Genomic DNA, 16,763 nt, shown 5'->3' on the forward strand with positions numbered 1-16,763 from the left:
CGATTCTTAATAGTGCTTGAAATACAACCCTTTCAGTCGACCCATGGAAATGGCAATGATGGTCAACAATACAAGTCCAATACTACAAAAAAATTAAACTACGAAACATGGGAAGTTGAGGTTCCAGTCCTAGAAAGCTTTGTCTGCACCCGCTCTTCGTCAGCGATTTCGTCGCCTGGGAGCCCTTGAGACTGCTTGGAGAATGAAGGATTGAGATTGAGGGGAATATGTCTGTACCAGCTAGGTTGATCCTTTTGAAACCGTCTGAACACCAGGTAATTTGTTGTCATTGTTAATGTCATTGGGAACGCGTCACCTTTAAGATTATTTTAACCGATCGTCAACGAATTCGTAATTTCACTCCTTTCATTTCAAAGTCAATTTGTTCATTAAACGAGTTAACATTTTCCGTGCGAAATCAATGTGTGTGCCCAGCCCATTCACACGCTGATAGTTCTTTTATTATGAAAAACTAATCAGAAATTGATTTTCGTTCCTGGTTTGCATGACAATAATACAAAAACTATTAATACAGATGATGATGGCGATTATTATAGCCAAGTACAATAGGGCGGGAAAATACCATTCATGTACAGCGTGTGTATGAATGTGTTCGGTAATTATGATTAACAAAAAAAAATTCAACAAGGTGTTTACCAAATCAATGGAACGAATTGCTAGCCACGCTTTTCCGAGGTGTATTTTCGGTATATAATAAATAGGCTCAGCTGTCCTGGTAGAGTAAACTTGTAGTGTGTCACCCTCTTCGATGTGCATTACAATTTAAATTGAAAGGAAATAGTTTTGTTGTCAGAATTTAATTTGGTAATGCAGGAATTATGATTTCTGGAATTCTTTCCGACGATGGTTGCAGGAAATTTCTGCCTAATATTTAACGTCGATCTTTTGACAATAAATTTATTAAAAACTTAGAAGTGGCAACCGTATCGGTACATAGAACAATCATTAAGTCTATAGATTGTGAAAATTGTTATCGTCACGACCGCAAAAATCAGCGATGAGACTGCCTTCGAGTCGGTCTTTTGAGATACGAAATTTAAAAATCAAAATCATTTGTTAGGAAATTAAATTTTCGATCCATGAAAATTTTGTTCGATGAAGTGACATAAGTGACCGACTTGCTATAGCATTTCCTGCTTACCATGGGGCAAATATTTAGAGAAAATCCTTCGGAAGTCAAAAGAAAATCCTGAGAAAATGCTTCAAAATTTTACGAAAAAATACTCTCAAATTCATAGACAGCGTCCTCATAAATGAAAATCCGAAAATCCTTTAAAAGGCTTAAGAAATTCAAATCTAAAGAAGAAAATTCTTGAAAATTGAAAAATAATTCGTTGAAAATGCATCCAGAGAATCAATAAAAATCCTTGGAAAACGATAGAAAAATCCTCAGAAATCCTTTGAAAATAATCTCTTGATGCATATGAAAATGTTCTGTCACAGTTGTAACGAGAGCTACCTTGCTAGTCATCAGTACTTATTATCCGAAATTTTTAGGAGTTTTTAGAAATTTTTAAGTTTTTAGAAACGTTCTAGAGTTTTTAGGAGATTCAAAGAATTTTCGAGATTCCTCAAAAGTCTGAAAGACCCATAGAACTTAGTGACATTTTTGGCCGAGATATTCTCCAAATCTACTTGTTATCATGACCAATACTCTGTCATGACTCATTTTTGTGGGTGTTTAAGACTTTTTTAGAATTCCTAAGAATTCGTTAGAATTTTTTAGAATTTCAAGAATTAAATTCCTTGAAATTTTCAATAAATTTTTAAGAATTTATTTCAAAATTAAAATTTTGAATAATAACCCCTATTCGCAGCACCAAAGCGACTGAATTTTTGTCTAATTATTTTAAAAGTAACTGCCAATTGCAGCTGTGCATTGGTGTGTTTTCATTTAGTGTTGCTGCTTCCATATAATTTTCCTTCTGACCACGAAATTCATAGTAAATTCATGTATCAAACAGACAATAAACATACAATCAATCCCCTAACGAAAACACTTAATTCCCTTGAACTCAATGCTTTGAAAATTATTATTTTTTCCATTCGTCAAATGCGCGCTCAAAATCATTAGTCGAATGTCTGTGCATTCGGAAGCGACTACCTCGTCACCTCAATCTAGTCAATTATTTGAACTGAACAACGAACGTTCGTTTCACGGAATCACGAAAATTATAATTAGGCGTAAAAGACACTTGTACTGCGCTAGTTGGAAATTCGTTAGCGGTCACTTTTCGGAGTTTATTCAACTGCCATTAACAGATAATTAATAATGACTCTGTCATCAGTGTGGTTAAATATTTCACCATATTTGGAACAGACAATTGTCCATTTTAATCAATAAAATTGCTTGGGAGGGTACACAGTACACACATTACGAGACTGTTGACAAACTGGAATTTTACTATCGCTTTGATTGAATGAATTTATGTGTTTGCAAGCCTTGAACTGTAACTGGTATAGCAACGTAACGACCTAACGACATGGGCGGTTGTTTGACAAAATCAGAAGGATCGAAAGTATCGCCGAAAAATCAAGTAGGTATAACGTTGCAGTTTTTGCTACAGTGAACGACATCTCAAATGTCTCACTGTCATTTTTTTCGAAGAATGTCATTGTGAATTTGCAATGACACAATAAAATTCTCAGAAAAATTTGACAGTGAGACATTTGAGATGTCGTTCACTGTAATAAATTATTAAAAATTGGAATTGCGGTTGGATTTCTTTTATGTCGAGTTGATATTTACGTAGCACGCGATTCGATTGTCTAAAAATGTCGGTTAGTGTAATTTACCGGCAAATTGTAATTGAGGCTGAAAAATGTATTTTTAGTTAATTGAATCACGGTCATAACTACAATCAGCTTACGAAATTAGTTCGCTACATTTTAATCGAAGGAACGAAACCGAGGCACGATCAGTAAAAATCTGGTTCAGTTTCGTTTGGATAAATTAGCGACCGAATACCTTTGAAGTTGAAGCAGCCACATCTCCACAACTTACGCCATTCATTGACTCATTTATTCCCATTAATGAATATTTTCCGCACCAATTTTTTTGCACGAAATTGACGTGCAAACTCTAGACATAAAAGACAGTGTTCGGATAATTTAACGGATATTTATCTGTTATCGATAACGACGACAAAAATAATGACAAGCTCTGAGTAATATGGTCCTTTATATTGTAAAACACATGTTCAAAAAAATTGAAGTACAAGATTTGAGATCATTTCTTGTAGTTTTCGAAAGATAAGATCGTCGCCATCCTAACTTTCCTACAACTAAGAACAAACAAAAGATTTGTACAAAATCGATTCATTTATTTCTTAAATTTATACCAACAATCAATGGGATCACAGCAGGAAGACAAAAGCTAAAATTATTAAAGTTGCGACGATTGATAACACTAATGTGAACCCAACTCCCAGTGCAATTGCTATCAAATTGTCTTTGTCGCAGCAACAGTATTGAGACTCATTTATCGGAAACTCAATACTTAATGATTCAGGAATCGGTACATTTGTTACAGTTGACTCATACGATGGCAACGACAATTGATCGTATGCTACTGGTGTTGATCTATCGCCTATATTAAGTATTTCATTGTACGAAGGAAGGGTATGGTCGATGTTCTCCTGATACATTGGTGGAGCTGAAGATCTTTCGACGATATTGTATGCAGGTACGGTGTCATGAACATCATAGTCAGGCGTTGATATTCTCGGTCCTTCTTCAACTTCGGTATGACAATCATTCCATGGGCAATCCGGTACCGTACACATTCTGCGCAATTCTCATGAACTTGTGAACTTCAAAAATCTTCTCTTCGTTCACTTTTCGTTCGATGTCACTTGAATGAAAAATAATTAATTTGATAGTCCGCCAGCGGAGAATCATTCGTTTTATATTTATTTTTCTCATGCCAGACTTCGAGATAAGCTTCAAAATTTCGATTTTTAATAAATGAATGAATCATGTAAGACAGGCCTGTACGAGGAAATATACCGAGTATGGCATTGAATTCGGGAATAAAAAGTTATGAAAGCTCATGGTCGAAGAAAATACTTTCGACGAAAATCGAAGATATGGTGTATGGACTGGAGACCTTGAATTGATCAAGTCTATCGAGAAGAGCTTTTTAATATCACATGTAGTGGGAATATGTCCCTTCATTGAAGACTGGTTGTGCCAGTTCAATCGAAGAAAAAACAAATTTTGATATTAAATGAACTCTTCCTGACCATCCTTAATGTACCTGCAGCTGTGCTCCGATTGGATTTTACTCAGAAATAGATAAAAGTCTTATGAAAAGCTATGTCTTCGCCGTTGTTTTGATTTGATAATTTCACGTGATGCTATGAATAGAATGAATACAATCACGTGAAATTATCAAATGAAACTCGTTTTTATCGAAATCTTATCAGTGTAATCCAGATGTCCATAATAAAAACAAATATGTTTCGTTTGCACACCTTGCGCGTTCAAATTGCAGAATTACAGTGATATTTTTGATTTACTCGCTAATCTCACTAATAGCCTCTTACGGACAATAACAAGTGCAGTCTGGACCACCGGCTTAATGTGACTTCCCAACCACGCCCCGAAGTATGCAAATACTCTCTGAGGAAAGTTAGATTCGTAATTGATATCTCGCCAAAATATAAGCGAGACATATGCATACAAATTAATCGTATTTGGGATACGTCATACGAGTCATCCAGTGTATTTATCGTTGCAGCCACCAAACACACTGCAACTATGCAAATTATGAAGTTTCACTGAACGTTAGGACGTTAACAGTGCAATGTAATCGCGAGAAAAATTGGATGAGGAATTGTCTAACACGGGAATCGAACCCAGATCATTTTGGTGGAAGGCTATAGTACGTAACCGCTGAGCCATCCCGTCCGTAGTGGGGAATGTTGATTCGATCCTATGGATTCATCCTTTTTCAAATTGTTCAAGTGAGGACTTTGAATCAATCCTACTAAATTCGTCCTTATACACTCGCGGAATTCTGAAAACCGACACATTTTCAGTTTTGTGATTTTTGTATGTATTTTTAAAGGGAGAAATCAAGAACTCGCGTAAAACACAAAAACAGAAAATATGTCGGTTTTCAGAATTCCGTGTGTGTACACATTGTTCAAGGAAGCGGTTTTGTTCGATCCTATTGAATTCATCTTTATACAAACGATCTGGGGAAGTTGTTTGACTTGATACTACTGAACTAATCCTTCATCCGGTCGTGCATTTAACTGCATAAAAATGCTTTGTTCTCGATTTTTCAAAGATTTAAAACTGTCTGCTCACTGAAAAAAGTGTCCATCGTTTTAGGAAACCTAACTAAGCTTTTGTAATACTATTTTCTTCAGAATGTGCAAATAGCGAAGAAGATACTATTGGCACCTTGTGCGAATAGTAAGTTTATAATACTTTGGATATTCGCCAATTTTGTAGAACTGATATCCAACATAAGTAATGTTAGAACATCCGTTTTTCAACTAACTTGCCCCATAGTACACAAGAGAGTACAAAATTTGTAATTTCATACAATAGTGATGCAACGTTGTTGTTCTTAAGTCGACCAACTATAGTTCATAGCTCTTTTATTCGGCCGAAGCTATCTTTTCTTCATAATAATATCAGCAGCGTTTTGAGACATAGTGCTTAGAAATACAAGCTAATCTATTACTTAGTATGTCATCAGTCATCTGCTATCGATCGTGAAAATAAACGATGGACTCTAGCCGATGAGGCATTATGGAGCAAATTGTATGTTAAAACAAATGAAGTAAAAGATTTACTGTCAAATACGTTACATCATTGGAAGTAATAGACTCGAAAATTATACACGACAATATTATGCTTGCCACGCCTTCCATCTATAAAAATTTTGCCTTCCATCTATAAAAATTTTAATTTTGTTTATTGTTGGCAAACATAATTCTTAAATATCTCGTGGTAAAGTAACGAGTTACGCCCATTGATTTGTCTAAATTATTCGTCAGTGTTCCGAAAGTCTCAGAGGATTAGAAAACTATACAGCCGTTAGCCTTCACATTACGTTTATGAAAATGAAAACGAAATAGTTTTTTTTTTAACAAAAAAAAACGAGAATGAGGGTAGCAGTGCTGAACTTTAGCGTTGTGAGGCACTGACTTCAAAAGTAAGGCTTTTGCATTTTAACAAATGTCGAAATTTGGCACATTCCTGGCGTTACACATTTAACGAGTTCTAAAGTAGTCAAATCGTCGATATCCTCACTACTCTCTTTTTCGCAAGGCCTCTCCGGAAGATGATGCAGACGGATACATTGGATTGGCAAAGAATCGTTCCTGTACAGATCTTCCATTCATCATTCTTCTACCGTGTTTCCTCATCGTTCTGGTTAGTTAATTTTCAAGCAAAAAATTGCGCCACCGATATGAATCGCATGTTTGAATTCAGTTTGCCTTACTTGGATATTGCATTTCATACGGAGACATTTATCGAATAGTAAATGGCTACGATGACTGTGGCAATGTGTGTGGAATGTTAAATACGTTTGAGGACTCAGCGTCCGGTTGCAGGGTATAGCGAAATGAATATGTTTTACCCTGCCGTATTATGGTGTGTAAAAATAGAATTGTTCCTTTACAGGGATTCGACTATCGACGGCAGAAGTATCTGAAAGTTCAATCAAGTGGAACGACTGAAGTGGATAATGGGCAAATCAATCGAATTTGTGTGGAAACATGTGACGGAATCGCTGGATAGTAAGTGCATAAAAGTAGAGAGAAATTTTACACGATTTGCATTTCAAAATTGGTTCATGCATGAGTGTATAATGTGTGCATTGCCAGCGTTATATTGTTAAACTGGTCTCTAATGTTGTTTTTCAGCAAAAAATTTATTAATCGATGCATTCCGGAGAAGTCTTTATACCAAGTAAATTCGTTCTTCTCCAAAACTGGCATCTCCGAGTTTTTCCAGGTGACTTATCATTAGAGAGAGACAGGTCCGGACTGGCCCTATTGGCATTCTGAAGGGCTTTTCAAAAATTTGTGTATGAACGAAGGGAATTTTACAAACTTTCGTCATTTAACACCCGAAGGGCCTTTGGGTAGTCAGTCCGGCCCTAGCGTAGACATGATTTAGACACACACAAATTTTAATTTCTTTACCAGGAAGTGTCTGAAGACTTGCAAATGTGTTGGAGAGAGATTCTATACCTTTGCTTGGCTGCTTTTGGTAAGTGATCAAAATCCTCCCCGGTACCATATCCACCCAAATCGAAATTTCTAATTCTTCGTAGTTTTCGCCGTAATAATCATGTTTATGTTCCGCTATGTCGTTGGTTTCATTATTTGGCTAGTGTTAGCTGGTGCGATTGCTATCTGCCTCATAGGGACAATAGTGCTATGGTTAGGCGGTGATTCATCATTGAAGAATTTCCTCTAAGTCAAATCTTTAAATTTTCAACAGGGCAATATACGGTTCGGAAAAGAACATGAACTACAATGATGCAATTGGTAAACGCCGAACCAACTCATTCCTAGCATTCGCCATTATCGCCACAATAGCAACCATCGTGATCAGTCTAGTTGTGCTGGTACTGCGAAAAAGAATTCAGCTCGTCATCGCGCTGTTCAAAGAGGCTGGAAAGGCGCTGGGCAACATGCCACTGCTACTTTTGGAACCGATATTGGTAACTTGGTCTTCTCATTGAGCAATTGATTCCTACTCGTTCAATCCGATTGAATTATTCGAATTTCAGACTTTCATTGCATTGGTTACAGTCGTCGGACTGTGGCTGTACTTAGCAATTTGGATTGAAAGTTCTGGTGAATTGAAAATCGAAAACAATACGTCGGCTAAGTATGTGAAAAATGCCACCATGAAGGTCACACGATGGTATAATGTGCTGGCAATGTTTTGGATGACCCAATTTGTGATCGGGTGTCAGCATATCGTGATTGCTGGAGCAGTTGCGTCATGGTTTTTTACAAGGTTCGTGCTTGCGATATTTTACGGATTAAGCTCGGGTCGAAAAGGGTCGGACTTTGTCGTTTAAATTACGATCGGCGTATAAGGATGCATGCAACGATGATGTTGTCTCAATTTTCATTCTTTCTTAGGAACAAAAGCGAATTAAACTCACCGATTGCAACCAGTTTATTAAATCTGGTCAAATACCACTTGGGAACGGTAGCCTTAGGCTCACTACTGATAGCTATCGTTCAGCTCGTTCGCGCCATACTCAAATGGGTGGAGGTAATTCATTGTCGTTTCCCATTTTATCCCAATGTCATGTTGTCTCTCACCACTGTAGTACCTAACAGCCGATGCACAAAATCGCGTCACCCAGACATTATATTGCTGCTGTCAGTGTTGCTTGTCGGTGTTTGAAAATTTTCTGCAATATCTGACGAGGAACGCGTACGTCGAGACAGGTTTGTAATGATTAGATGTAGTAAAGGGTAGGGCGGGATGAGTACCTCTGAGTCTCTGAGTTCAATTACTATCTACTATTGCAGCCCTATTCGGTTACTCGTTTTGTACAGCCGGTAATAAAGCATTCAAAATTTTGTCCAGCAATGCGCTGAGAGTATTTGCCATTAATTCTGTGGGTGATTTTGTTCTTCTATTGGGTAAAGCGTTTGTCGTTGCAATCACTGTCCTTATTGGCATAGGAGTAATTCAAGTAAGTTTATACTCGAAAGTCGCTCTATCATTGGTCGACACTGTAATATTCGCTCGCTTCTTAAAAAACATTCTTCTAGAGCATGGATGGTGTACATCACAGCTGGGTTATACTGGTACTAGTCGGCCTATTCGCCTATCTTGTATCACATTGTTTTATAAGTGTGTACGAGGTAATGCTGTTAGTGTCTTCCTCAATCGCAAAATTTTCAAGAATTTTCATTCACAGATGACAATCGACACAATTTTCATCTGCTTCTGCGAAGACTGTGAACTAAACGACGGAATATCGAAACCGTACTACATGTCGCGTAGCCTTATGGAATTTGTTCAGAATTCGAAACGAGCCATCGACACAAATGCTAATACCCGGTCGACCAAAGCGTGGTCAACAAGTGCAACACCACCCCGCGAAGTCAAGACCATTTCGAGTGGAACGAATTAGTTTACTGTTTTTAATGACGCATAGGGATGGAATGAACGCTTCGAATGAACTTCTTTTTTACGATTTTCTTTTAGTGTTTGTATTTATGTGAAGAGGAATTTTAACCTTTCTTGTAGGCTGAGCGCTTTTAACAGAGATGTTGATGTGTCTATTGCCTTCAGCTTCATTGCATTTTCGTTGTAAATAAATCGTTTGTGGTAATCTTTCACAAGTGGTGGAGAATTCAAATCTGGCTTATTGAACGGTTTTTAATGGCAACATTTTAAAACCTCTAAAATAACTACGATCAAGCATTCAGACTGGACCAACGAGTCATCTGTTATCGACACCGACGATAAAAAATAGACCAGCTCAGATTGGTTCCGTTATTATATAGTAAATTCTTTCATATGGAAAACCCTGTATAGTAAATTCTATATCTAAACAAATGAAGTAAAAGATTTTGTACAAAACTCTAGAAAGTTGTTTAAGCAATAGAAGTACAAGATTTAATGATTCTATAGAGGACTATACCTAGACATGTTTGCCTTTTTTATAATGTAAGATATTTATTGATTTTGGGGAGCACGAAATTATTGTCGATTTTACAATACACAGACGAACTGAATTAAATGGTGGAACAAAACTCGTGTCGATCGTTTTTTAATTAATATATTAACAACACCGGTTACGAGCAACCTTTATTTATCTATCTAATAACCTGTTACAGACGGCTGTCATCTGTTATCGACAGCGACAGTACTAATAAACGACAAGGTCTGACTAATAAGGCCTTATATAGCAAAAAGAATGTTCCAAACAAATGAAGTAAAAGATTTCTGAAATCAATCTATGAAAATCTTCTGTCAAATGAAGCAATAGTTTGAAGTTTGAATAGTTAGTCGAACTGTTAATATGCTTACCGTCTGTGACAAGTTAAGAGTTTAGTCTCTCTCTTCTTTCACGTACAGAGTTGTAACATTCGCTTTTCTCTTTCGCGGTTCATAACTAGAGCGATGACGTGAATAACAGCTGAGTTCTTTCGAAGAGAATCCCACCCAATTCGATTGCATCTTTGAGATAATTCTCTGCATCATAGGTGATGTGGTGGTGGTGGAGGTGGTGATGTTTGGAAAATCATCAAAAAGTTATGTGTCACTCGCCGAGTCGCGCACACTTTTGGATTATATTTCAAGTACATTTCGTCGCAAAAAAGAGACCAAAAGAGAATAAGCAATCCAATCAAACAACACATTTATGGGATGGGATGGCTCAGTGGTTACGTACTAGCCTTCCACCAAAATGATCCGGGTTCGATTCCCGTGACAGACAAATTCCGCATGGAATTTTTCTAGCGATTATATCGCATTGGTAACGTCCTAAGTTCACTCAAGCTTCATAATTTGGGTAGTTGCGGTGTGTTTGGTGGCTGCAACGATGTACACACTGAATGAATCGTATGACGTAACCCAAATACGATGAATTTGTGTACATATGTCTAGCCTACATTAAGGCGAGATATCAATTTCACACCTAACTTTCCTCAGAGAGTAATTACATACTTCGAGGCGTGGTTCGGAAGTCACGTAAAGCCGGTGGTCCAGACTGAACTTGTAATTGGCTGTAAAAAGGCTGTTAGAACGGTCTCAAAACCAACAAATAAATAAATAAAAAAATAAAATAAATGTAAACCTTCCAAGGTCCAATAATAGTCCAATCAGCTGATAGTATTTGCCTTGCAGGAGAGAAATTTCCCGTTATTTGCACTTGCCTTATACTTTAGGAATTTTTATTACCTTTAACTATTCATTCCCCGTTCCTTGGACCGCCTTCCCCATCCCCTAATATCAATTAAAACTTTTCATTTTTATTGTAAAGGAAATATAACTGATCTCGGGGTATATCTGTCACAATAAAGTAACCTGAAAATTTGAATTTGCGTGGCAGTATGTTTTCATGTGAAAACAATTTTGAGTTTTTTTTTCGTTTTAATTGCATGTAGAGGTAGTGTGTTTGACTTCAAAACAATTGAATAGTAAACTGTAATCTTTCATTCGGTTGAATTTGTTTTTTCCAAATTTTAATTTAATTTTGTTTGGAAAATGCAACACAAATTCAAATTTTGCCTCCTGTTTTGACAGCTATACCCCGAGATCACTTACACTTAATTGGTCAAGAAACTCTCTGCTTAAACACTGTATAGAGTGTTTACGGATTTTTGATCAGTTAAATTTGACTTGTCACACGTCAAACTGAGAGAGATCCACACAAATTTAAACTGAGCTCGGCTCTCGATTTTTTTATGAAGTTCAAGGCCGACGCCGGGCCGGTTTTATTTCTCAAATTTCTAAAAGTATATATATCTTGAGTTTCTATATCATTTTTGGGCAAACATGAAACAAGTATAAAAGACAACCAGATTTAGATTTTAGTACATTCGCACAGAAATGAGTCGTATATATGTCACTAAGATTTACGGAGGGATTCGTTTGAAAAACAGCCTACCGAAATCGGACGCATTTTCTAGTGGAATTATCTATATGTACCTTCGACCCTAGAAACCGAAACCACTTCCAAAAAAAATCTTCGAAGCTTGTGTGGCTTCGGTCATTAAAAACAGAAAACTTGCACTTTTCTTACAAAAATTGCTCCAGTTACTCGAGTCGTACAGGGTCGTGTGGGATCTCATTAGAAAGGTAAATACATGAACTATTGAGCCGAATAGGGACTTAATGGTTTTAAAATTCATTCACACTGAAATATGTGCAGTTGAAGTTTTCAACCGAAGATTTAAACTGTTCTTACAGAAATTTCTCGAGGCCCACAAAACGTACATGGGGTATCATTCGAAAAGTAATTTTATGTGCTTTTGGGCCAAATAGGATCTTATGTAGTCGGGATGCATGTACAATGAAATAGAAGTTGAAATGTTAAAGTGCCTATATTTCATCGAATATGCATCCATACTTTTGAAAGCGGTTTCGGCTTCTAGGATCGAAGTCCTTTCTAGGTACAGATAGAAAATTCCACTAGAAAATGCGTCCGATTTCGGTACGCTGTTTTTCAATTTTTTTTAAAATAAATTCGAGGAACATTGAGAAAGTTGATAGACAAAAACAGAGCATGGGTGGAATAGAGCCTATGAAAAGTTCTACTTGGGTCATTTATAAATTACGTAACGCTTTTTCAGTTCTGTCATAACAATTAAATCTTAAATTGTTCGATAAATGTGCGGCCTGCGCAGTTAAAACTATGTTCTAACCCCCCAAAATGAGGGACCTGATCATAGTTTTAACTTCACACACAGAGTGCGTATTTCTCGAGTTATTTAGGATTTAGGCAGCAATGAAAAAGCGTTACGTAATTTATTAATGATCCCTTTCCGAAAATAAGGACAACACTTCTGCAGCGATACTCAATCAAAGACCATTATTTTTGTATTTAATTTACGTTTTATTTGGGTCATCATTTGTGTATTTTTTTCAGTTTTCGGTTAGAATCTGATTTTTTTTTAATTTAAACATTGTCACAATAATTCTAGTAACAAAGAATAGTTTACTTTTTAAAAATCACGTAAAACATAACCTCCCCATCATTTTTGTTTTCTCATTTTTTTTGTTTTTTTATATTTCAAAAAACCGTATTTTTGTAGAATTTTTTTTTTGTTTTTTTATTTTATTAGCTTTTTAGTTTTTGTTTCTTTATCAATTTTTATCTGGTTCTCCGTCTTCTGTAAATTTAAGTTTTCATTTTTAAATATAATTTTCTCCTTTTTCTTTTCTCTTTTTTTAGTTGATTTGATCGAAATAATGATTGAACCAAACACAAATTCTGATGCATAATTTTTTTTATCTTTTTCTTCTTCTAGATTACGGTTATGTTATACATAAAAATATATAAATTAAATATTTTATACTTTGAGTCTAGAACATTTTCACTTTGTTTTTTTATTCATTTTTTTCTCTGTTTTTCATCATCATTTTCACTTTCTTCTTCTTTAATATAAAAGTTAACCTGAAATTTTTTACAATAAAAATGTCATAATCAATTGGATTCAATAAATTTGGTTTTTTCTTTTTGTTTTTGATTAAAATTATATTGCGTTGCTATTTTTAATAGAAAAAAAAAACCTTTTTTTTATTTAAATAAAAAAAAAATATATTTTAACAATAATATAATAAAAAAAAACTCTTTTTTCGTTTAACATTTGGAATAACAAAAATATATTAAAATGGCATAATTTAATTGATAAAAAATATTTTCTCATTTTAACAAAATAAAACAAAAAACAAAACAAACAAAAAAATACTGAAATATAATTTTTAGTTTTTACAAAAAAAATTCTATTTTATATGACACTTTTGCTTTTACCTTTTTTTACGAAAATATAAACGACACTGTTCATCAATGCGGGGGCTCGCACATTTCTTTATGTCCAATTTTCAACACAAAAACAAATTCATTAATAGGATAGGTTTAGCAGCAGCACCATTTTATCTAAAGGGAAGGGCTTTTTGCTCCAATGTAATAGATTTCGTAGAATTATATTACATTTCACCATAAAATTATTAAATAATCTGAGAGCTCTATAGGTAAATGTCTGTAAACTAAATCTCGAATGTAATAGATTTGTGTACAATTCTATTACATTTCTAGTACTTCTCGTCATAAAATTTCTAATGTCAGTGCTCTATTTTTTAACTTCACAGCGATTACATTTCATGGATATTTCCCCAGAGTGAAGTTATTTAGAAAATAAGGGTTTCCTATTAGGAGAATGATGTTTAAAAACTAAGTGTGATCTCTCCTAACTTACTATCTTTTAGCACAGTTTGTCATAAAATCACTGATGCCGTGACTCTTATTTTCGTGTGAACCAACTTCATTTTTATGACTATTTCTCTGTGATGACAAAAGTTGCTTCACCTGAAAATAAGCGCCAGCGAAAGAAGTACTACGAAAAAAATGTGTCGCCTCTACAGGTCAGCCGACTCTTAGAATTTTTCTTTTGACCAAAATTAGTGCTATAACATTCCATGGCTCTTTACCAGAGTGAAGGTATTTCACCAAAAAAAAGTGCATAGAATGAAGGACTGGGGAAAAAAATGTTGGCGCCTCTTAAGGCCAACGAAGGTTTCCTATTGTGGATAACGATAACTATAGAAATAGTCTGGTATATTTCACTAACGGAGCGACAGAATGTAAAACGTCACTTTTAGGTTAGGTTTTTTGTTTGGAGGACTGGTCAGACTCGTTGTGCTTTGCATCTCTAACGCAGCCTCAGTTTTCACAGTTCGAGTTCCAGGTCAGACTTTTAATTCGTAAAATTTAATATCTCATTAAAATTTTCTAAAAATTCATGAAATTTCTTCAAAATTTCCTGATTTTACTGAACTTTTAATGAAGTGAATTATGCTGTTGTTGGGATACCTCATTGAAACGGAAATTTTAATGTTTATGCCGGTATATTTCGTGTCTACTAATGAACTAAAAAATTATTTGTTAACAAAACAATCCTTTGAGAATTGTTTAAAAAAGTCTCTTCATCTCGGCTTCGCCTCGAACCATTTCTCGAACATGTAGCATAAAATACTATAAAATCGAAGAAAATCCTCAAAACTCAAATAGGAAATCCTTGAAAATCACTGACAATCAAATATTTGCACCTCGTTTAAATCTACTTTGATGAATCTCTTTCCCATATAATAAGCATTGGAACATGCATGCACCTAGTTGGTAGCGATCCTTAGCCTCAACCTCATCAATTCCCCTTCAAAACCTAATATCTCCAGTTTACATATCGGCCTTGTCCGTTGGAATTCGTAGCAAATGTTTCTGGGAACTTTCATTTCATTCACCCACTCTTCAGCACCAGTCTTTGGTTTCAATATTAGTTTAGAGTAGGAATTTTTTTTTTCGGATTTGGCGTTGTAGACTTGAAAGGGCCGGTGTTACTGAAATGCTAAATGAATATTTTTTGTGCGTTTTCTTTGTCCGTTGAGAGATGCTACTCATTCCATTGGAATAGGTAAGACATGAGAAGAAAAATGAAAGTTTCACTAGCAGGATAAGGAAGTGAACGTTGTTGAATGGTTGGCCTGAGATAGGAAAAAGAAAATTGATAGAAATGTCATTTAACGTAGATGATGCCTTCGCCCTCGGCTCGTGCTGAAAATGTTGCATTCGATAATAGTTATTTATGACATCGAGTCCGAAGTACTTTATTGTGTCATATTACACATCGTGAGCCAAATCAAGTACTTCGCCCCGAGACTCATACAACGTTTTATGCAACAGAGGCATCTATAGTTCGCAGTTTTCGAATATTATGATCACGAGTTGTATAAAAACAACTAGAAACTTTTGGATCATTCAGTGATGAAGCAAAATTATTCGTGAACCGATTAGGACCAATTTTAAATTCAAAGTCAGGAAATAAATACGCGAAAACTTTTTTTATTAATAAAATTAGTTTGGCGATTCAAAGAGGAAATGTAGCTGCAATTTTAGGAACGATACCTCCAACAGCAAAGATGCAAGAGATTTTTTATTTAAATGATTAGATTGTATAAAAATCCGATTTCACCGATTGTAAAAATTTTATCAGAAAATAAATAAAATTGAAAAAATAAAAACAAGTTTTCAACTGAACTTAAATAAGCGATGATCATTAGCTTATCTACTCTTAATAGAAAGTGCATGTTTGAAGTACAAGATTTCAATGTCAAAAATTCCATATCTAGTTTAAACAAAGGAAGTAACAGACTTAATGATTATTACGAGATCGTTTGTGTCCTTTTTGTTCCAAAACCGTGTTTCAAACAAAATGGTTTCGTACCAAAGAGGTCTCTTCGACAAGTGAGTCAAATCTCAAGTCTTTTGATTGGTGTCACTTATGTAAACCTTTTCGTGTTTTATTTTCATTCAAGTTGTAATTGATAATATTGTAGTTTAGGGACAACATGGAAAACATTTTTCCAGTAATAGTCCCTACTGGAGTTTAACTCTACGTTTCATTCCGATTAAATCAAAAAACTTTGTCTATGAAATGCAAAAAAATGATGACAGGCGTTACTTGTTCTCATTTCTACGGGAAAGGTGTCTAAATGCTGCTGTTAACCTGTTACAGACGGCTGACATCTGTTATCGACAACGAAAGCAATAATAAACGACAAACTTTGCCTAATGAGGTCTTCTATAGCAAAAATCATGTTCAAAACAAATGAAGTAAAAGATTTCTGAAATCAATCCCTAAAAATCTTCGATCAAATGAAGTTATAGATCAGATAGTAAAACTGTTAATATGCTTGCCGTATGTGACAGGATCAATTGAAAATAAAAATTTGTACAATATAATGAAACTGGTTGAACCAAAGAGGAATGCACCAAAAATAAATGTGTGAGACAAACCGATCAATGAACAGCACCAAAGCACAAATTAATTAGTTTCTTCTCTTCCATTCTTCTTCCTTTTTTATAGTTTGTTTTGGGCTTTAAAGTTAGGTAAATTTTCATTTCTTTTCTTAAAAATTCAATTTGAACAATAATTTTGTGCTGTTTTCGGTTGTATTAATCTTGTTTTTACCGTTTTTTTTTACCTTTTACGTAATTTTAAATGTTTAATGCATTT

General features: G+C 35.1%; 1 protein-coding gene across 1 annotated transcript; it reads left to right on the top strand.

Moving 5' to 3' along the window:
- The first annotated feature begins 2,114 nt into the window (after nt 1–2,114).
- LOC119078990 (choline transporter-like protein 1) lies at nt 2,115–9,767 on the top strand. Its single transcript, XM_037186747.1, has 14 exons — nt 2,115–2,558; nt 6,310–6,414; nt 6,475–6,597; nt 6,667–6,782; nt 6,909–6,999; nt 7,194–7,257; nt 7,322–7,430; nt 7,492–7,714; nt 7,784–8,016; nt 8,145–8,280; nt 8,339–8,459; nt 8,544–8,710; nt 8,790–8,882; nt 8,939–9,767. The coding sequence occupies exons 1-14, from the start codon at nt 2,505–2,507 to the stop codon at nt 9,152–9,154; spliced, it is 1,851 nt and encodes a 616-aa protein (XP_037042642.1). The 5' UTR covers nt 2,115–2,504; the 3' UTR covers nt 9,155–9,767.
- Nucleotides 9,768–16,763: the final 6,996 nt, after the last annotated feature.

Source organism: Bradysia coprophila, unplaced genomic scaffold, assembly GCF_014529535.1.
Source record: "Bradysia coprophila strain Holo2 unplaced genomic scaffold, BU_Bcop_v1 contig_297, whole genome shotgun sequence".
Taxonomy (NCBI): domain Eukaryota; kingdom Metazoa; phylum Arthropoda; class Insecta; order Diptera; family Sciaridae; genus Bradysia; species Bradysia coprophila.